The sequence below is a fragment of the Conger conger genome, chromosome 4 (genome assembly GCF_963514075.1).
Source record: "Conger conger chromosome 4, fConCon1.1, whole genome shotgun sequence".
NCBI lineage: Eukaryota > Metazoa > Chordata > Actinopteri > Anguilliformes > Congridae > Conger > Conger conger.
This window is the reverse complement of record NC_083763.1, coordinates 62,539,410-62,561,413: the sequence shown is the minus strand read 5'-3', so window position 1 is coordinate 62,561,413 and position 22,004 is coordinate 62,539,410. Positions and strand designations below refer to the sequence as shown.

The 22,004-nt window shown below is 37.9% G+C and overlaps 1 protein-coding gene across 1 annotated transcript; it reads left to right on the top strand.

Moving 5' to 3' along the window:
- The first annotated feature begins 4,862 nt into the window (after positions 1-4,862).
- On the top strand, positions 4,863-10,346 carry pi15a (peptidase inhibitor 15a). The gene is made up of 5 exons (XM_061238393.1): positions 4,863-5,138; positions 6,269-6,387; positions 6,661-6,793; positions 6,891-7,006; positions 9,842-10,346. The coding sequence occupies exons 1-5, from the start codon at positions 4,863-4,865 to the stop codon at positions 9,975-9,977; spliced, it is 780 nt and encodes a 259-aa protein (XP_061094377.1). The 3' UTR covers positions 9,978-10,346.
- The last annotated feature ends 11,658 nt before the right edge of the window (positions 10,347-22,004 follow it).

The window sequence follows — 22,004 nt, the reverse complement described above, 5'->3', positions numbered from 1 at the left end:
CGATGGAGAGGTCCGGTCCATTGTCTCGATCGGTCAGTTTGCGTTCCAGCCGTGCCAATATCCACGATATATGCAGAATGGAATGTTCACACATCTTTTAAAATTACTCCGCGTTTGTAGATTACCGTTATCTAATTTGTAATTGAAATGAACGTAATTTAACGTTATCATCATCTTGTCGCTACTAGCCTACCAAAGTAAAATAAAATGAGTGAGTTTAAAGTGTCATTTGATTTGGTAAGCAGTAAGAACGAAAAGAATACAATTTAGGCAACATCCTCAGATCAAAATTCCAGCAAGACCACCAAACCCCAGCGAAGCAAATGATGACTCATAACGACGCTGAGTTATTTCAATAATTGCACGTTATCTGGCAGTCTCCCAATAAACATCTACAACAAATGACTTGTGGGTGTCAGTGTTGTCTAGTGTAACGTAAACTAGCAAGCTAGCAAACGTTGACCCAGTGGGGATACATTATTGCAATAGCATTGCTTAGCTAAGGTTAGTGCATGCAGTGGGGATACATTATTCCTACTAATGTTAGTACCGTTGCTTCCATAGAGTGGATAGTTGTGCCTAACCACCCCGCTAGCTGTGCCAATATCCACGATATACCAAGGGTTCTCGTTCCATAACGCTTAAGATTTTTCAGTCTCATGATGGCCTGCTTTACTGGCATTTTAAGACTTACCTAATTCTCATGTTGAGAACATTTACATTTACATTTTAGTCATTTGGCAGACGCTTTTAATCCAAAGCGACTTACAAGTGCATAGGTTCTACCACAAGTCAAAGCATCACATCCAGAACAAGAAAAATACACCTGGACTGCTGTTCTAAACATATAGTCGTCATTATAAGTGCAATTTTTTTTTTTTTTTTTTTTTTTTTTTTTTTTTTTTGGGGGGGGGGGTTAGACAGGGATAGGGGTATCAGAAGGGGGGGGCGGGGTAACAACTGCAACAGATACCAAAGGCAAATTCCGCACCTAAAAGGAACTTGAGACCTTTTGTTAGCTTTCTTGTGCACGGACTAATGATACAAAGACACAGAGCTGGCCACAAAACAGCTGAGCAGACAATTTTCCAATGACTTTTGCTCCACTAAAATGGGAGGACTATGTATCAAAAGGGATGTAAATCCTACATGGATCACCCGACATGGATGTATGCCCATAAATTAAAGCTGAAAGTCTGCACTGTAACCTTATATTGCTTGTTTCATATCAAATTCAATGTGCTAGTGCACAGTGCCAAAACAACAAAATTGCATTTGATTATGTTTCACTAGAACAATAGCAGTCATTGTGTTCATTTGTCTATGAAAAAAGAATATTTTAATTTGAAATAGTACACATTCAGGGTTTCTTTCAAAGTTTTTGGTGAAAGCTTTTTCACATTTTCACCCTTGATTCACAAACCAGTTCATTATAACTGGATTTCCTAGACATACTGAATCCTGCCAAATTATGCGGGTGGAGCACTCAACTGTAAGGCTGTGTCTGGCAGGCAATGAACACTGAACCTCCTGATACTGCATGTGATTTCTGCACCATCTTACTGCACTGGCATCTTTCATGCTTCTAGGGGCCATAGAGGGGGAGAATAAAGGAAACTTGGAACAATATGTTGTAAGTAAATAATTTCAGTTTTAGAAGTATGTTTGCTTTTCCACACAACTCTCGGGCTCTGCTTTCTTCGAAATAACACTTTTGATTATTCTACCGGTAAGACTAGGGATTTCAGTCTCAGATTATTTTAGTATATAAAATCCAAATAACTGCACATGGAGTATTGCTAATGTGGAAAACAGACATCATTGCCATTCAGCAGGTATAAAGTCATGGATGGCCAGTTATAGAAGAGTTTAGAGCTCCTCTCATTCACTCCGATCTAGAGTCAATGTGACCCCATACACATTTTAAGGGGTAAGATAACTGGAGCCCGCATATGATCCCTGGTATTCATGATATTTGTATGAAAGGAATATTATGTTAAAACTGACTGGCTACCCCCCACCCCCTTAAGGGGCAAGTCACAGATTGACAGATAATGAATTAAAAAATGTTGGCTACCCCAAGATGTCAGATGGAGATATGTAAGAGATCACCACTCCCCATGTGCAGACTCCCCTACATGTGCGGACTGAACATGTTGGTAGAGAAATAAAATCTAAAACAATCAGAATATAATATATGAATAAAATATGAATCTAAAAGACAAACACAAATGTTGAGATATGATATGGTATCTCGCTTGGGCTCCCACGTGCCCCCTTTTGAATGATCTGATAGTGACAGATAGCACAACTCATACCTAGACTCCAAACCTCACACCTGTAGGGCACTGATCAGTTAAACCTACTTTTCAGGGTTTGCTACAGAAAAAATAATATTGGCCACAGACATTCATTCTTTAAAAACATTAAGCACTGTACCATCTGTCAACATGTATATGCACTACAATGCACATGAAAGTTCAGTCACACAATAAAGCCATAAATATGAGTTAACTTGCTTATTCCTTATTCTCTCATTGCCATGTGTTCTGCTTCTTCTTCTAAAGCCTTGAGAACAATTCTTTAGGCAATCAGTGACAAATGAAAAACTGGTGCTGAGAACATCCTGAAAACAGCTCTCAAGGTCAGGATTTTGGCTATATTTGTACTATATGGCATACAAAATATGCATAAATAAAGACCAGCTTCTGTAATATGACAGTTAACAATTATGGTTTATCTACCATCTAGTCAGAAGCAGATGTATATGTTTTCACACACAACTGCAGCATGTCCTCACCCTCATACATGAGTGCCTTTCAACCCATGCCCTGGATCACATTAAGCACTGTTGCTACCAGGGTTCCCCTCTGTGTTCAAATCTAGGACTGCTTCAAGGACTGTGCAATCTGCAAGCACAAGAGGAGCTCAGGGCAAGACCGAGGTTGTGTTTCTGATGGTTTGTGCATAGGGATTTTGACATTTTTTAGCAGGAGAATGCCAAAATGTCAAAGCCATGGTGAAAATTTCTGGTAACTATACTTCAACCCTGGTAGCCATAGCTGTCTTACTACATTGAATCTACATACAGCTAGTGAAGTAGCTAGGCATAGCCAGACTCTTAGCTACTAACCATAACATTAAACCGGGACAGCCACTGTGTTGGAGCCAAATGGACACACTGAATTATTCACTGTGGACATTATTTTGTTATATTCATTATTTGAACATTTGAAGAGATTTTTTACATTTTCAGGGTGACCTATGCACCAAGTTTACTTGAACACACTGAAGTCATGAATAAACAAATAATCAAATAGATTCCATAAGAATTCATTCAATACTGATCAACAGAGTGAAGATCTCAGGCAAGCACAAGGAGATGTACAGTCAGTGTATCACCATTCATGTTCTGTGTATCTTTTAAACCTTCCACTCAAACATACCAGTTTCTTTGTATTACAGCATAAGGTGGACTTGCATGTTTGACTGAAAGTTTACCAGTTGTTAAGTTATGTATGATACTTGGTGCATATGTGTCCAAGTAAATTAATACTATCAACTGACAAAAGTCATCATCACAGAGAAAATGTAGGTAATGCAATAGACTTTCTGGCAATGGCAAATTGACTCACAACTTGATCTGAAAGGACACAGAGTCCATAGTCATTTCCAAGAAATTAGAGAAGATGTCAACTGGTTTAGAGAAAAAAGGAGGAGGGGAAATCACTCCTGCGTCACGTTACTTTAATGTTCAACAGCTGCCCAAGAAAATAATGATGCTTGGCAAATACCCTACCGAAGATCATTTTGGATCCAAACTCTGGACAAGTGTAATCTTTATAGTTTAAAGCAAATGAACATTGACACCCCCTCACCTGTTAGACCTACAGATTTCTTTAGTATTAACTAAACCCTTCAGTAGTCTCCCACTCCCATTGGAACATTTTCAGCTTTCACAGTAGCAGGCTATATGTGGCAGAACTTGTGTAGCCTATATTAGGCCAATCAAACGTTATTATGGGTTGTAGTTAATTACGATATTAAAATGTTTCATATACGGGTATATCGTTTTAGATTGACTTTATAATGCACAATTAGGCTTTGACTTATCCAAATGTCGCACATTGGAAGTTCATACACACTGAATAAGTGTCCTATGGTTCTTCACGTCAGAACCCACATTAAACCAGCAATCCGGGTTACTATTCTCTTTTTCACTGAGTCCAGCTGTGCAAACCCAAACCAGATGTTTTGATGAAGAGAATCTTACGTTGTCTGCCAGGACTGGGAAGAAAGAAACAAAACAGTAAGCTACGTTTCCATGTTTTGTTTCAGGTGACAGGGAGGGGTCTAACGCACCTTCAAAGACGCAGCGCTTCCTGTACCGTAGCTGGTCGCAATATATAAACTGGGCCACTGGAACAGCGGTCTGAGATATCCTATAGGGTAAGCAAGAAGCCACATCCCTGTTAACATCACACTTACTTGGCAACTGAGAACATAAGAACTCGTGTAATAACCAGAGGACACTTCTCTTCCAGAAGGTAAGATGTATTGAAGAGTCTATTCGATGGAGATATAGCTACTGATGTTTGTCATCTTATGGTTACTTATTATTTGGCTGTACGCATTTTGCGTTATAATAATAGAGCCATACAATTTTGAATTAGCCTACTGCAACTACGAATGACTGGAGTAATTTCTTCCTTAAATTTACGCCTCATTAATCAAATTGGCGGTCAGATTCCCAGACTCAAGGCTGAGTTTTTTAAATTGGTCTTTGCTTTGCTCTCTTTTCAGTCAGCGTCTTGAACTGGATTATATTTGTCTGTCCAGCACTGAGGCAGATAAAGCCAACGATGAAGGAGATCTCCTTCCACTTGCACATTCTGCTTTTATGCATAGCCAGCGGAGCAAGTGCATGGGCAGTGAATAATTCCGCCGTACTTCAATCACCACCAGCCGCCAATATCACAGATATTGGCTCAGCGCTGAAGCTTCACGTAGAGTCAGCGAATATCCCAAAAGCCAGACGAAGACGTTACATTTCGCAGAACGATATGATCGCGATCCTAGATTACCATAATAAAGTAAGAGGACGTGTCTTTCCACCGGCTTCTAACATGGAATATATGGTAAGTACCTTCATCACAAAATTCTTTCTGTTGGCCTGTGACGTGTACTTTTTAAGGAAGACGTATAAAAATAAATAACCTCGCACTAAGAAGCTGGATAAAGCTAGCAGGCAGTCATGTTTGGCAGCTGAATAGCTAAAGTTGCCCACACGTTATCAGATAATTTATTGTTTAAAGTTTCAAATACTCCCGGTAATTTTGGATGGGTGTAATACAGGAAATCCAAAATACATTCTGTCCACCTTAACGAACTCCATTCATACCAATTGTTGCGTTTTTTCTCCAGGCTGCATTCTAAGAATAATGTCTCTTTATTCGTGGACTTAGCAGTAGAAAATATTAACTTTGCATGAGAGAAAATTCATACATTGTTATTTCAATAGCATGTACTGTACGATTAGAGAACGCAGGAGGTGTATGTGCCACAGTGCCTTTTCAAATCTATTTGACACCGCAGCTGTTGAGCAGATTAAATTGGTGCGGACCACCGAGGAAGAACCGTCCCAAGAGGTCGCACAGTTCAGAGTGGAGTGGAAGCAAAATTACGCGGTCAATATAGGGGTTTTGCATGTAATAGACGTCTATTCATAGCGGTCTGTATTCATATAATAGTCAAATCGAAGGAGAGTTGTACATAAGTAATCAATGACAGTTTACTATCCTTAGTCTTATTTTCGGATTATTTCAGATTATTATTACGTTTGTAATGAAGCTTCATATGTGTACCATGGTTGTGAACAAATTGAACAAAATCATTGTATATATAAAATATGTCAAAATTAAAAAAATTTAAATCCTGGCCAGATAAGTGTCAATCTAATTTCATGAAATAACTAATAATCTGAGTTGGGACCAATTAGGTTGTATTCAATAGAATGATACAGTGATTACATAGCTAATAGTGAATAATGAATAGCTATCAGAAGAGAACAGTGATTGCTTGATGCAAAGCAAATTATGAGGTCTGAGACACAAGATTACTATTAGCATTAGTACCTATTATCTTTCAAGTCTAGCCTACTCTTGCATTTCCTTATTCACTATTCTCACAGAGCGAGTTCATGGAGTTCATTTAAAATGTATTTACTGGTTGAAATGTAAGAAATGTCTCATGTTCTTGGTTCATTCAGGTTTGGGATGAAAATCTCGCAAAATATGCTGAGTCTTGGGCCTCAGCATGTCTGTGGGAACATGGACCCCAGTACCTTCTGAGATTCCTTGGTCAGAACCTCTCTGTCAGAACTGGACGGTGTGTAAACACATTGTATTTCAGAGTTTATTTCAGTCACAGAACACACATAGCCATCTATAACACTGTGATCGTGCGTTAAATCATGTTTAAACCTTAACTGTAATACAACCAACTACAATACAATTCAACTTCTTGCCTCCGAATTTGAGCTGCAGCACATCGGCTGTTACTGAGAACAGCAAAGAACGCTGTGATAGGATTGGAACTGGCTGCAGTTCTTACTGAGATGGGCAGGTAAAAGAAAACTCTCTGTGATTTCCATGCTTCCAGTTACCAATCCATTCTTCAGCTGGTAAAGCCTTGGTATGATGAAGTCAAGGACTATGTTTTTCCATATCCTCGTGACTGCAACCCCAGATGCCCCCTGAAGTGCTATGGAGCCATGTGCACTCATTATACACAAGTAAGTGGCTACCACTAATTGTGGTTTCCCTCTGGCCATATTTAACATGCTATGAGAAAACAAGGCTAAAGATGACTACCCTCTTTGTTTATTGCAGATGGTGTGGGCCACATCAAACAGAGTTGGATGTGCTGTGCATACATGCCATAATATGAATGTATGGGGGGCTGTGTGGAAGAGGGCAACATACTTGGTGTGCAATTATTCACCAAAGTGAGTATATTCAAATGTATTGCTCGTCATGTAACCTAATGTGTAATTGAATATTTCTGGTTGTCATAAATACCTCCATCAGACTATGTAAGACACATTGTTGCCACTAAACTACTAAACTGTGTTACTACTAAACACATTCTTTTTTATTATTCCCACATTAGTTAACCCTTTCCATTTTGCCCCCATAGAGGGCAATTTCCACCTATTTTGTACTAGTCCTATAAAAGTGTCAATATCTCAAAAATCATTTACTGAACACGCATATTTGAAGACTTAAATTAATGAATAGGCTTGTACCATTGAGAAATTTGAGACAGAAAAACGATGAACATGTACATACAGTAAACACAAAATATACAGTAAAATACCCCAAACACACATTTCTACAGTGTTGCCCTGACTATCTCCATTTCTAAGTCAAGGACCAACCCATAACTACTTTATACATGTGTACGAACTTGATGTCAACTTGTGTACAAAATTTGGTAAACATGTCGACAGGCATTCAAATTCAAGTTTTCCCAAAATTGGACCCAGATGTCCTCAAGTGTCCCCAAATCTCCAGAAATCTAGACATCTGCATATATTTTTGTCCAGACAAATGAATGATAATAAAAACATATTTTTCTATTAATTCAATTCAACACAGCGATAGTCCTAAAGTGTTCCTCACCTGAATATGACACATATTAAGGAATAGGAAGCTCTGTAATAGAAGCTTACCATGTTTTACATTAGTTCGGTACTGAAATGACATCGCAATGCATATATGCAACAATAAAAAATAGTTCAAGTTGATTCGCTTAGGTATAGCCCCAGCAAATAGATCGTTTTTTTATTTTTTATTTACGAAATAAATGATAGTCAGAGAACAGTCGTAGCTTTGGTTCCATAAATATGTCTATCAAATAATTTGCCCAAACCGGGTATATGTCGGCCAGACGTGCAATCCAAGTGAGCTAAGAAAACAAAACAATTTGTATAATCATGCAGCTTCTGAATGATGTATTTTTGTTCTTATATTAGAACGTTGAGAAATGGTAATGGTAGAATAGTCTTTTATTGAGTCTGTGGCGAAGTGAGGGTTGTAAATCGTGAGTGTGGCGAGGGGGAGGCTGGAGTTCTAGTGTCTTGCTTTGCGAATAAGAGGCTGATAACTAGCTAAACTGCTGTTCTCATTAGCAGAGAGTCTGTTTAACAATCTGGAATCATCATTTTGCAGTTTCATTACGTCGCCTTTTTCGTATGATATATACTGAAATATGAACGCAACAATAAGTTGAGACGTTGACGACTCAACCACAAGGGGGCCAAGTTGATAGAGTTAATGCTATGTGCAATATAAGATACAGTATATCTGATTCATTACATTAATTTAGCTGACGCTTATATCCAAAGTGACTTACAGTTGATAAACTAGGGGCCAATTCCCCTAGTAGGCCTTGCCCAACAGCTGCACTGAACTTATTGTGGCCACACTGGGGCTTGAACCACCAACCATCCAGGCTGTAGGCTGATTCACTTATAGTGTACATCTGGCATGATTATACATGTTACCTGTATAATCTGTATTGAAAGCAGGAAATTGTGGTGAATTTGTGATCAATTTGTTCTGCAACAGGCTGAGATCCAGTTGACAAAAAATGAAAAATATACTGTATAGTTTACAATTGTTTATCATATTGTGCAGTTAAGCTTGTCCTGTGATATGTTATTAGGCATATTCAAAGAGATTAAATGTAAACCCTCTTCATGGGGGATAGTTTCTAAAAACTGTTTTTCAGTTTTACAGTTACAATTTACAGAATCACAGATTTTGTTTTAACAGTCCAAGCAAGTGAAAAATGGAAGGGTTAAGGAATGACAGGATTAAGGAATTTGGCTTGAAACATCGAGACTGTAACTTAAATTCCCAGGTGGGAATTTACCCTGGAGCACTCTACTTAACCTGAATTGCTTCAGTTAATATCCAGCTGTTTAAATGGGTTGTATACAAAATAATGTAAGCTGTGCACATTGCTCTGGTTATGAGTCTTCTAAATACCTAATATGTAAAATATAAACATCTGTTATGTCTGTGTCCAAGCCATTAGCTCATAGGCTCATTGCTGAATGTGAGTTATTACCAAATATTTACCAGCCTATCCTAAGATTTAGCAAGTGGCACTTGGACAACGGTGTATATAGTAGTCCAATGTTTTCAGATTCACAAAAATCTGACAATTGAAATATAGCCATGTGGGGAAAGGGTCCAGATCCCATAGTGACTCTACATGGTACATGGATACATGGTAGCCACCTGCCTGCACCACCTGGTTATCTGCCTGAATTGGCACATGGCCCAATACATATTTATAATGTTTTACTGTCAGCAGGTCAAGCAAGTGCCCTTACTATATATTATGAACAAATCCTCACAGTTGCTTCAGTCCTTAAATGAATCCATATTTGTTATGGAAAAAAATAGTGAGTTCATTGAGTACAAGCCCTTGTGTGTCTGGTTTAATATTTTGCTTAGCCTTTTAATGCTGATATGGTTCTGCATGTTTCCATAGCATTTTAAAGCTCATCCAACACCAATGAATAATATCCATCCAACTGTCCACATTGTAGCCAGTTAAAGTAGATGGCATAAAGGCATAGATAGAGGCAGATGCGCAATTTCATCAGGACACAGAAGCCACAACACTACCTGTTGGTATAACGGTGTAATTAGTTGAAGTGTAATATTTTAAAGATTCTGTAAATGTCAATAATGAAGGGATCTGGCAGAAGCAACATGATTTATCATTTATTTATTGAATAACTGACTTTTTAAAAATCTGTTTTTAGGGGGAACTGGATTGGAGAGGCTCCGTACAAAGTAGGTGTTCCATGTTCAGCGTGTCCTCCAAGCTATGGAGGCTCATGCAGCAACAACATGTGCTTTCCTGCTGTCAACTCAAACTACCTACACTGGTTCAAATAAGCACAGCTCACAATGCACAAGCTAGCACCCCACCAGAAAGACATTTGTCAAAGGATTTGCACAGCATTCCTATATCACTATTATTTTGTATATATGGGAATATTTAAAATATGACCATACTGTACTTTGAAAGGCGGCAAATACTATTTTGATGACAGTAATATAATTCTATGTTGCTTTAAGTGTACATACAATGAATTATTGATATTCGGTGTATGCAATAATCTGTGGTTTATTTGTATGTTGGATTATGTGGATTTGGAGCAGCAAGGATTTATCTTGTTGAAAACAAAAGCTGAGTGTGTTATTCTGAAAATGGTGCTGATAATATGAAACAGTTGTTTTGTAACATGTGAAACAACTAGCTTTTTGTTCAGGATTACTATATTGGTATAACATTAACCACACTCCCAGTCTAAATGCATTTTATAAATTTGACTTATAGTAATTATTTCAAATGATAGCTGTCAATACTAGTCAGGTACTGTACTTATCAATATAGTATGGGTGCTAAAATGGAGCTCAAGTCCCAGGTGTTGCTGTTTTTTCCTCATGCTAAACAGCTAAAATAAGCTAACATCAGGAGCAGTATTCATTCTATACCAGAGAGTGAGGCCGTTCTCATTATTGTAGCCATTTAGGGATTTCAGTGTTACAAAAGCCATTCAGTGTGCAGGTCCTCGAATATTACTTTGCAATATTATATTCAAATGATGTGTAAAATCAGAAAACAATAAAATGCATTTCACACAATTATAGCCAGATGGAGGAGAGACAAGGAATCTACCCAGTTGCATGCTTTTCAAGGTATTTATGCGACTGCGGGAAAATATTATTCATGACATATACAATGTGTTTGCGCTTTTTTACTGTTCAGTAACTTATGACAACTTTATATTCTCTCTAAATTGTATACATATGTAACACGTTCTTATTTAAAGTTAGCGATTAAACATTGATGCACTTGGTTAAATTACCTGAGACAAGTAAAGCATTTTTAAAGAGGTGGTAGAGGATGTATTTTTAGTTGTCAGGTAAGGAAATGGCCAGTCAGCTGATGTTCAGATTTTAGTGAACAGAGAGCATGCAGTGCCCTTTTGCACCTTATTTTTTTATTTCCAGAATACAAGGAAATTAGTTTTGTTGTACAGATGATACGCATATATATTTAGCATGAATATCCTCATCTATTAGCCTATAAATAAGTCAATTTTAAATTACAGATTTTGTTTCATTTTAAGTGTATCTGAGCAAATGGATAAACCTATGTGTTGAAACTGCTCAAGACGGTTGAAGTGTTCAAAAAACGATTACTGAATTTTGATAAAGTTTGATAAAAAGTTGATAAATATTTGTCAATTCGTTGGGCAGTTAAAAAGTATTATGTGGTTCTCTGAGTTAAAGTAATACATTTTAGACATACCATTTTAAAAGACTTTAAGTTCAGAAAACACATGCCATATAAATTATGAATGTTTTCCAGTGCCTTTTTAATGTAAATTAATTACATGTGAAGCATTAGTTATAGTAACACAATAGTCATTTGGACATAATACCAATTCAAACTTGTTTGCATTTTTTAAATATTAACCCTAAACTATGGAACTGCTGAATGACTGTGTAAATGCATATATTTTTGAAAACAGTTCTGGCATTTTTGGCCATAGTAGTATAGCTGCAAATATTGCATAACCGTGGAATTTTTGTATAAATTCAGAATTGAATGAATAGTAAATCAATTTTATTCGCACTGACTTTTTTAAACTTGTTTTTGTATATCTTTTTTGGTATTTATGTTTTTTTTTAAATTGGGATGTGCTCTTGATGTCACAAGTTGTTTTTTTATATTGTTAAATAAAGATAAACCTTTGCTTTCTTATATTTTTGACTGTGTGTTGATGTATGACAAGGGAGAAGACACATACAGTATTTACTTAACGTTAAGTCATGAAGTCATTATTATGGGTCCATGCACAGTATGTTGATCCATTCAAGTTCCATAAATACAGTCGAAAGAAACAAATCATCCCTTCTTAAGTGAAGACCACCCTGGCCCTTATGCTTTTCTCTGTGTGCCATATGATCAATTAAGAAACCGAATCCTCCCTGTTGTCTCTCCACTGTTTGGTGTTTAAAAGTTGCCCATGCAGGTCTGTGTCTACAAAAAAAATGAATAAAGCAAAGGGTTTTGGGTTCATTTTGGAGGCCTTCTGTCCTGGACATTCCTGTGAAACTGTCAACCTTTGTTCCAGAGCTGACATTTGCCACTTGGGCAGACAGCAGCAGATAGCCCTTTCACAGCTTGAAATACTCTAGAGGAGAAAACTATGTGAAAATATAATTCCATAAATGTTTTGATCTATTGGACAGACTTAGCAGTTCCTCTCAGACATTCAGCACTCTGGGCCCAGGTCCAGCGCCATAGCAAAGCTAGGAGGCCATCCTTTCTTGGACTATAGCAGGTTTGAATGTGTATGCACCCTGTTGATGGATACAAGTTATAGTATCCATTTCAGATTGACAGAGACAGACATCTGGGTGAGACAAGTGGAAGTAAAACCACTGAGCATGCTTGCAGGTTCAGTTTGGATTCAGGTCTGAGGTCAGAAATGTTCCATGCTCTTCCCTTCCCTGGAAATATTGTGGTTATTATGGACCATCCTGTCGCAAAATAATCATGATATTGGCTCAGATTAATTGCCTTTTAGATAAATTCCGTGTAGCAAATATGGCACACATATCTGAAGGCTGATTATAATGTATGTGCGACACTGCCTTCCAGAACATTACTTATTTTACTGTTACTGTGTGAGTAGTCGGTACAGATAAATATTATTTAGACTTTTATTTTTAAATTTCTCTGAACTGCCAAACTGTTGACTGCCAGTACACTGACATATTTAAGACATCTGCAAGTGTCCTGTTCCAGTCTGGCTGACTCAAAGCATATACAATATATACTATATTTTAACTACTAAGCCCTAAAAAGTAATTATTGTTGAATACCAAAACTTTGAACTTGTGTATTATTGAAGAAGTGGACTAATTGGGCTTCATTCTTATATACTTATACCATTTTCATTAGTCTATCTTTAAGGTTCTCTGTGGTGCACCAGCATAATGCCAGGTGAATTTGGATGCTGGCCATGACACAGCTGGTGCAGAACTAATGTCAGGTCTCACAATGACAATAACAGTAAACTTACATCCTTAAGTAGAACTCTACAGAGAGCCCACCAGCATATTCATGAAGACATGGCACTACAGTTTTCTCTTCACTGGGGAGGAACACAAGATAGCCTCGAGATATTCTGCTTTCAAAAATGTCCTCTGCAGAAATAACAAGGAGTCTGTCAATTCCTCTCTCACACTACAAACAGTAGCCTGGTTTGGAGAAGCGACCTCATGACCTCTCATGGAGTTCCACGCCAAGCAAAAGCATAAAAATAGATTTGGGTGGAGTCATGGTTCATACTGAAATCGAACAGAAGGGTCCATGCTCAGGGTAGGCTGATGAAAACAATGCTGTAAATTAAATAGCAGAAAGTGTCAGTGTCTTCTTCCTTTTAATGGAATAAACAACTTGGAATTAATGGGGGGTGAATGTGACCCAATGCTGCACCTGGCATCTAGATGACCACACTCTGGCTGTGGCCCACTGCAAGATAAACAGATTTAACAGTGCATTTAGACAGTACACATTCATTGCATGCAGCCAAGTGCACCCCTGCACTTGGAATGACTCAATCCAAGAAACCTGCAACAGAAAGCAGGCTAAACCCTGAGCTCATTCATCAAGGAAGCACCTCAAGATATTTTGTCTCATTAGCATCAGATTCTCCCTGGAAGCCAATTCATTAACCAGAACATTTGTATTACGTAGGCTCAGGTGAAAGCACATAAAGTGTGGGTTTACACATCTGTCCGGCAGACCCAATGGTCGCAGATTCGTAATATGTTTTCAGATGTTCACAGATTTGGGATTTTTGACTGTTCTTCCATGCAGAACTTTTCATGATTATTGATATCCTTGCCATCTTCAGTTCAGACCACAGGTTTTTGATGGGACTTGATGACAATTACAGAACATGGATGTTGTTTTCACTTAACCATTTCTGTGTGCATTTCTGTTTGGAGCCATTGGCCTGCTGGAAAATCCACCTACTGTACAACCAAGTCTCAGCTTCCTAGGTTTCCTGCCAAAATGAACTAGTACGGTACTTTGTTCAACTCATTATTCCATTAAGCTTCAATAGAGCCCATGGACCACTAGCAGTAAAACATCACCAAAGCAGCAATGACCCACCTCCACTTTTGAGGCCTTGTATACATTTTTCCACCAAATATGTTGAAGGTGTGCATGGCCAAAAAGGTTTGGCAGGTTGAGTTACTTTCATTGATGCATACAGTATGTGATGCATAACCTGAAGAAGCACTGGTGCCTTATACAGTAGGTATCAAGCCCTGATGAAAGATGGGAAGCTTTTTTCCTGAATGATTGACTTTCAGGAAGATTAATACAAATGTTAAAATACATCAGACAAAGGGGCACATCATGTCACTATTGCTATGATAAAATGGTGGATATATGAGTAACATATTTAGTTGAACAAGATGCACTCAAAATACCATAAATGCAATGAAGAAACCAGCTCTCTTTATTACTGAAAAATAGTGCAGAACCGGGACACAGAGCCTCTGCTTCTGAACTGCTTCAGGGAAAATATTCCAGCCTAGATTTCAGGAATAATGTGATATGCTGAATGTCTTATATGTGAAGCACAATGTGCAATATAAACCTAATCTTGGTATGGTGACCCATACCCTTTATTTATACAAATGTCCTACTGTATTATTTGCCTTGGGCTGATTTCCCTAGATCCCAGACTAAGGGGCCCTGGCTTACATTGGGAGGACATCACACAGTCCTCCTTGCTATGCGCCAGCCAAAATCAATGTCCCTGCGGAAACACAACGATGAAAAATGACACGGTATCAGATGGGGTTACCCATGAATTTCAAAAGTTTAAAACAAGTGCCCTTTCACAAAAAGACACCACCCGTGTAGTTATCTTTGTTATGGAAACTGCATAGTATGTGCTTGTAGGAACTGACACACTTACCGTCACCCCATGTAGTCTAGATCTATACATTTGATGAAAGGACTGAGGTTTTTACACAATATACTGTGCAGGTACAAAGAGAGCATTGTCTACATTAAACTGAAACACTACTGGTTAAATACACACTGGTAGCTTACATCCATGTCTGAATTGCTTTCTTGCCTTTGGACCCCTTCTAAGTTCCTCTCAAGCTTTCCCAATTAAAACACTCCTTAGATACAATATACTACATACACAAAACCATTTCCACTGATTACTTTCCTTTCCTATGCATTTTTAACATGGGAATGTATTAGCAGGCCTTTCCTTCACTGCAGCAGACACGGATGTGAATTACTATGTACGACCAGCCATTGCTTCATTTCTCTCCAGCAGCCGCATTCCACCAGCTAGGCTGCACAGTCATTGGAGAACTTCAAAAACAGCTGTCTCAGACAGCCTACCGGCTCCAATCAGCCAGAAGAGTATGACCATGCCCGAATCAGCTTACTTGCCTACTAATGCCCACAGACAGTACATAGAGTACACTGGATGAGATACGTTAAGCAGGTGAATATTTTCTCTAAATGTACATGATGCTGATGATATATGCAGTTTCGGGGTTTCGCTGATTCTGGGCTTGCCCAAAACTTTGTGTCCTCAAAATATGTACTGTTTACTGATCACATATACAACATGCTATTTTCCAATAGAATGGCAGAAGTGTCGTAAGACATCTGCCTTTGTAATGAATAAAAAAATTAATCTAACTCTATGATCTTTTGGGCATGATTGGACGCATGATTGGACCCAATACCTAGACCCAATACCTAGATTAAAAGCTCCTCCTGGCAGAAGAGACAGTTAACATAGTATATTTTATTTTTGTATTTATTTGTAAAATAATATGATTGCACCAAATGTATTCTTATTAAAAGATACTGTTCACCATTATTCTGACACCTTGCTAATGCATGCCAAACTCACCCATTATTTCACCTTGCTTATCCATGGCAGCTGTTGATTGCCTTTATAATATGCATAAAAGTATACAAGGGTATAAGAAGAATGCTATAATAAAGTAAATCGTTTCACAGATAAGTAGAGCTTTGTATTGCCAAGCAAATGTACTGTACAAAATCATTTTCTCAAATGGTCAAAAAGCACAGCATGCTGCAGATTAGAGACTGCCACATACAGCAACGGGAAAAAACACATGACGGCTTTCAAGAGAAAAGAGTCTATCCCTTAGGTCTTCACATCTGGGTTTCAGACCACTGTAACAAAGGTTGAAAGCAATACCATTATCCAAAACAACATAAATACATTCAATACAAATTCAAGGAACGTAGTTATTCGAATTTTAATTAGTGAAATCAGTCATAAACATGTTGTACTGCAAACGTGGCCAAAGGTCTTACATTGGATGAGAACAGCTGAAGAATGGTTAGATGGGATGAAGCGGGATGTTTAAGGAGACAGAGGTCTGCCCAGTGGAGTGTCAGTTCTGGTCCGTTGTAGATCGTAGCTGTTGTAGCAAGTAGACGTCAAAATGCCTGACTGACAGTGATCAAAAGAAGAGTCACAAGTACCCAGGAAGAAATGTGTTTGAACTAGACAAGCCTTGAAAAAGCACACTCTGACAGTAATAGATGTGCGAAGAACAGAAAAAGGTTTCGGTTCCAAAAAAAGAAAATGGACATATCTTCGCTAAACTGCTATTTGAGAATGCATTTTATTTTGTTGTAGTGTCAGATTCCTTTAAATTGTCTGATATTGATTTTGGGCTTAAACTAGGTATGTACACAATTAGTTCATTGTTAAATACAGTTTACTAATTTTAGTGAAAATAAAGGTTATAGTTGAAAAGGGTTTTGTGCCTTTATGTGACATACAGCACCTTGAGGTACTGTCGGTCAACACTGCCATCTACTGTTATATCATCTATATGGCCCTAACTGAACTTAATTGTCCTACTGAAGTTAAATGTAATTTGTCACCACTTGTGTATTATTGAGAGGAATTGCTTAACAGTGGTCCAGTTTATTAAAGGCTTGAACACACACAGGTATGCTCATAATATATATACATATATATAGTACTTCTGAAACCCTAAGCACCCTCCCAACCTTATGTACAGTAGCCTACATTAACAATCATACATATTCAAGGATTTCAAAGACTCAGATCCAGAACTCACTTCAGAAGATAATTATGTCTATTTCATTCAAATAAAAGTAAGTGTAAAATGGTTGATGTCTAATAATAAGTGATCTTCTTCATGCTATGAATTGTACTGCAGGGAATTCACCATTATGAAGTGACTGGTTTTTATATTCCATTGCTTCCTGTTTGAAACATCTTGCAATGAGATTATAGGTATTACTATCGATGTAATTAAAAATCTTGTTATCTGTGGGAATTTAGTTGCATATAGACTCACTGAGCACTTTATTAGGAACACTTATTAATGTTATTATCAAATCAGCCAATCATGTGGCAGCAGTGCAATGCATAAAATCACGCAGATACAGGTAAGGGGCTTCAGGTAATGTTCACATCACCCATCAGAATATGGAAAAAAAAGGATCTAAGTGACGTTGACCGTGGCATGATTGCTGGTGCCAGACAGGGTGGTTTGGGTATCTCAGAAACTGCTGATCTCCTGGGATTTCCACACAAAACAGTCTGTAGAGTTTGCAGAGAATGGTATGAAAAACAAAAAACATCCAGTGAGTAGCAGTTCTGCAGACCGAAATGCTTTGTTAATGAGAGATATCAGAGGAGAATTGCCAGACTGGTCAAAGCTGACAGGAAGGTGATAGTAATGCAAATAACCACACATTACAACAGTGGTATGCAGAAGAGCATCTCTGAACACAGAACACACCAACCCTCTAAGTAGATAGACTATTGCAGCAGAAGACTTAATAAAGTGCTCACTGAGTGTATGTAGTCATGGCAATGAAAGTTTACTGTAATTTTAGAGATGGATTTCCATACTCCATCATCTTCCAATGTAAAATTGCAACACAATATTTAAAGGTTTGTGTGTGTGTGTGTGTGTGTTTGTGTGCGTGTTTGTGTGTGTGCGTGATTTGTGTGTGTGTGTGCGTGCGTTTGAGGAGGGGAGAACTATATTATGGTAAGGCACTCTGATATGAAGGACAAGCTAGTTACTCATGCTGTGTTGGGTGCAGACTGTTGGACCACTACCACTGCCTTACATGAATGGTCATCTATTGAAATCCAGTTGGTTCCCGAATATTCCCAAATTATCAGTCCTTCAGGGTTAATCTCTTAACCTCCTGAGACCCTGTACCCTCAAACGAGGGCATTGCATTTTGACTACCCTGAGCTCTATACATATTTTCTCTTAACATAAAGGACATAAACATGAAATTAAATGTTTTGAAAATATTTTCACTGAAACAAGTTTTTCTCATCCAAGACACTTGCATTATGTAAAAAAACTTTTTTTTCCCCTCCTGGTTAAAAATCGAAGTGTTTATTGTCCATGAGTTAGCTTGTGTTTTTTTACACCATTGTGGAGCTAGGGATACAGGAAACAGCAATTCTACCCTCTAGAAAAAATACTGTACTTGCACTGTACTGCAACGTTTTTGCATGGTGTAGTCTCCAAGGGTTATTTATTCGTCTCCGATTGCCGTCAGAGCCCCTTTGGAAAGACAGCTACATCTGAACTGAGAAAGGCTTTCCCCTCCATAAATATGCAGGTGGTGTATCACACAGGAATGAAAGTTGCAGTGAAATATCCTGGGAATACACATGCCTCATACATCAGTAGCGCCTCTGACTCATGCTGTCATTTTGGCACTGGTGGCTGGGTGCTGAGGGACCGTTCCTAGACAATGAAGATTGCACTTTAAATTATAGTACAGTACGTAGCTTATAATACCAGTCTGGTGTTATAAAACTTGACCTTTGCAAAAGTATTTGTGAGTCATATATCTACAGCTTATGCCATCTTAACTAACTAGCTAACTATGTAAAAATAATAATAATAATAAAATGTTTTCACAAAGAAGACGCATACAAGGCAGTTCAGCTTTTCGCAAGCACAGGCTCAGAGTTTTGACACTTATGAGAAGGCAAGCCATTTTTTACTGTCATAGATGTTTTTGTATTGTGACATGTTATAAAAACATGATCAAGCTACGATAACTGATAGATTGACACTACAGATTCAATAAACATAAAAGTGAATATAATGGCAAGAATATGCACTTAACATTTTTGACTTTACTTCTTAGGCTGTCTTCCAACTTTTCAATCATAAACCAAAAGTACAATTATGCAGGTACAACCGTACACTGTACATATAATGTGTTGCTGGGGAAAACAGTTTTGAGCCAGACTAGGTTGGTAATGCAAAAGGGATTCATTTTGGTGCAGTTCTCTTTGCTATTTCTGTTTATTCTAATTGATCACGTAATGTGTTGTCTGATTACATCATTCATAATCTCAATTACACTCTGTTCTTTCTGATTATGTCCTTGTGAAGCAGTGCTTGGCACATCTTATTCAAACTTTAAAGAATTGAGACAAACATCCAGTGTCAAGATAAAATGTGAGAAAATGCCTTTATTCCATAAAAAATGCTGAGAAAAAACACAGTTCTGAACAAACAAACAAACAAAGAAATAAAGAAATAAAGAAATAAAGAAATAAAGAAATAAAGAAATAAATAAATAAATAAATAAATAAATATTAGTATGACCTTTGTTTTTCACTTCATTTCTGTAACATACATTTGGCATCCAATTGCAGGCATATCATTGTACTGCTAGAATTTGACCACTAGAGGGGAGAATAATACAGGGCCAGCTTTTTAATTTGATAACTGAGCTGTTAAAAGGCAAGCAATATTTGTATTTTCAGAATTTTTTATATTGAATTGTATATATAAGTGGACTATGCCACAATGTGGCTTTCATCTGATGAAGTTCCATTCAAATAAGTAGAATTCAATCAGTTAATGGTCCAGAGTGATCCACAATCAAATAATTATGATCCATGATAATCACAAATCAATCACCCTTCCCAACAAGAACATGCAGCTCACTGGTTCAAAAAACATAATCCAAAAAATGCTCAATTTTGTTTGGAACATAGTGTAACCTGAAATATGTGTCTGGGCATCTAAAATTTTAAATTCTGTGCAGTCGGCTAGCATCACTCAACTTTCTTTCAACATATCCCCAGTGCACAGTGTGTTCACAAAGCTCACCACCAGGTTCTGAGTCATACTTGAGTCGTTTTCCATTCTCTTAATGCAACATAGTCAACCTACAAAGATTACTGTATCTTGAGTGTAAAATACATTCTCCCGCCATAGCTACAGTAGCAACCAGTGGTAATAACTGATAGATGTTTTGTTTTTTATTCAAAATCAAGCACTCTAGCCACAACATGCTATGCTGCCCTGGTGGAATCCATGTTCCTCTCCTTGCACTCAACTATATCTGACTTGGGGGAATTTGGGATGCACGCTAATTGGTTGAAAATGACTCCGTGCTTCTTTTCCCAGTATATGCTGCAATTAGCCACTCTTGTCAGAGATAGCTTCCACTTTTTAAATTGCCCACAACTAAGTTTGGCTCCCAATTGTTGTTGATGAAGTCTTCAGCATCTTCAGCAAGCTAATTAACTAGTAACTTCACGAGAGTTGGCTGAGAGAGAATTGCGCCAGCAGCAGGGTCCTTCTCGGGTGGTTAAGCTCCAGTGTGACACTGAGGTATGTATCTGCTGATCAGACATCTGCTCTAGACGTGACAGTGAAAGAGCTGACGAAGGAACATGCACAGACAAAGGAATATTCGAGCTTATAGCTCACTGCCAGCCAGCCTGGTGAATGCCACAGAGAACTTCCAGTGACACATCCGAGTGTTGAGTGTGGACCTGCAGTAAAGCGACAACTTTAGGTCCACATATGTTAATTTATCATTTTTACCACAGCACGATGGATAACGTACCTTGTTTTTGATTAAAGTATCAATGGCATCCCAACCGTATCACCCTGACTCATTTTTTATGCCACTGTATAGGTACAAAACCTTTGGGTAGTTCTTGTATGGAAGCAATCACAAAGCATACTATTTCTGGCTGATACTGAGAACCTGTAAAAAAAAAAAAAAAAAAAAAAGTGCTGATTCCGTATTAAGAGAAATTAAGCTTGAACATGTGAACCCCTCACTGATTGGTAATTATATTGTTAAACTGAATTGCACAATGCTTTGAGGTTACTGTGACTATATACTATCCCCGGGGCTGCAGCCATGAATTCTTGGGCCTGGAACAAAATTTGGAGGGCCCCCCCAATATATTTTGAAAGAAATTAGAAGATGTGGCCTGGACCTGGGACCAAGTGTCCCAGCTGTCCCCCACATCTGGAGCCCTGCTGTGCGTGTTTGTACCCTTGCGTGCGTTATTATCTCATGCCTTGGATCTCAAATGGTTTGATTGACTCAAAGCAGAATTTCCATGCAAGCACATGCAAGAGTGATTTTCTCTGTTTACTGCAGGCCTAAACAACATATTTGTAATTATACTGTTTTTGTCAACAACAATGACATTTAAAGAAATATGAAAGATTTTGGAAATCCCTACTGTCATTGATATTTAGTTATTATTAATATTAATGTGCACAGTACAGTGATAACATAATATCCTGAGGGAATACACCCTCAGACATTTGGACTGTTTAATTTTACTCTTATGAATGATCATAATATTTAAAGGTACAATGGGTACGATTTTTGTGTTAAAACATTGTCACAAGACCATTGTAAATCCCTTCCTATCATTGAAATAGGCTCACTAACATGTTGACTCACCTTCTGCCTGCGTTTATAGTCTTTAAATTTCGGTTTCAAAATATAGTCAACGCACTGACACTCCGTAC

Coding starts and splice junctions, on each gene's coding strand:
- pi15a (XM_061238393.1), top strand. CDS start 4,863: ATGAAGGAGATCTCCTTCCACTTGCACATTCTGCTTTTATGCATAGCC. Junction 6,388..6,660: donor CTCTCTGTCAGAACTGGACG/GTGTGTAAACAC, acceptor CCATGCTTCCAG/TTACCAATCCATTCTTCAGC. Junction 7,007..9,841: donor GTGTGCAATTATTCACCAAA/GTGAGTATATTC, acceptor ATCTGTTTTTAG/GGGGAACTGGATTGGAGAGG.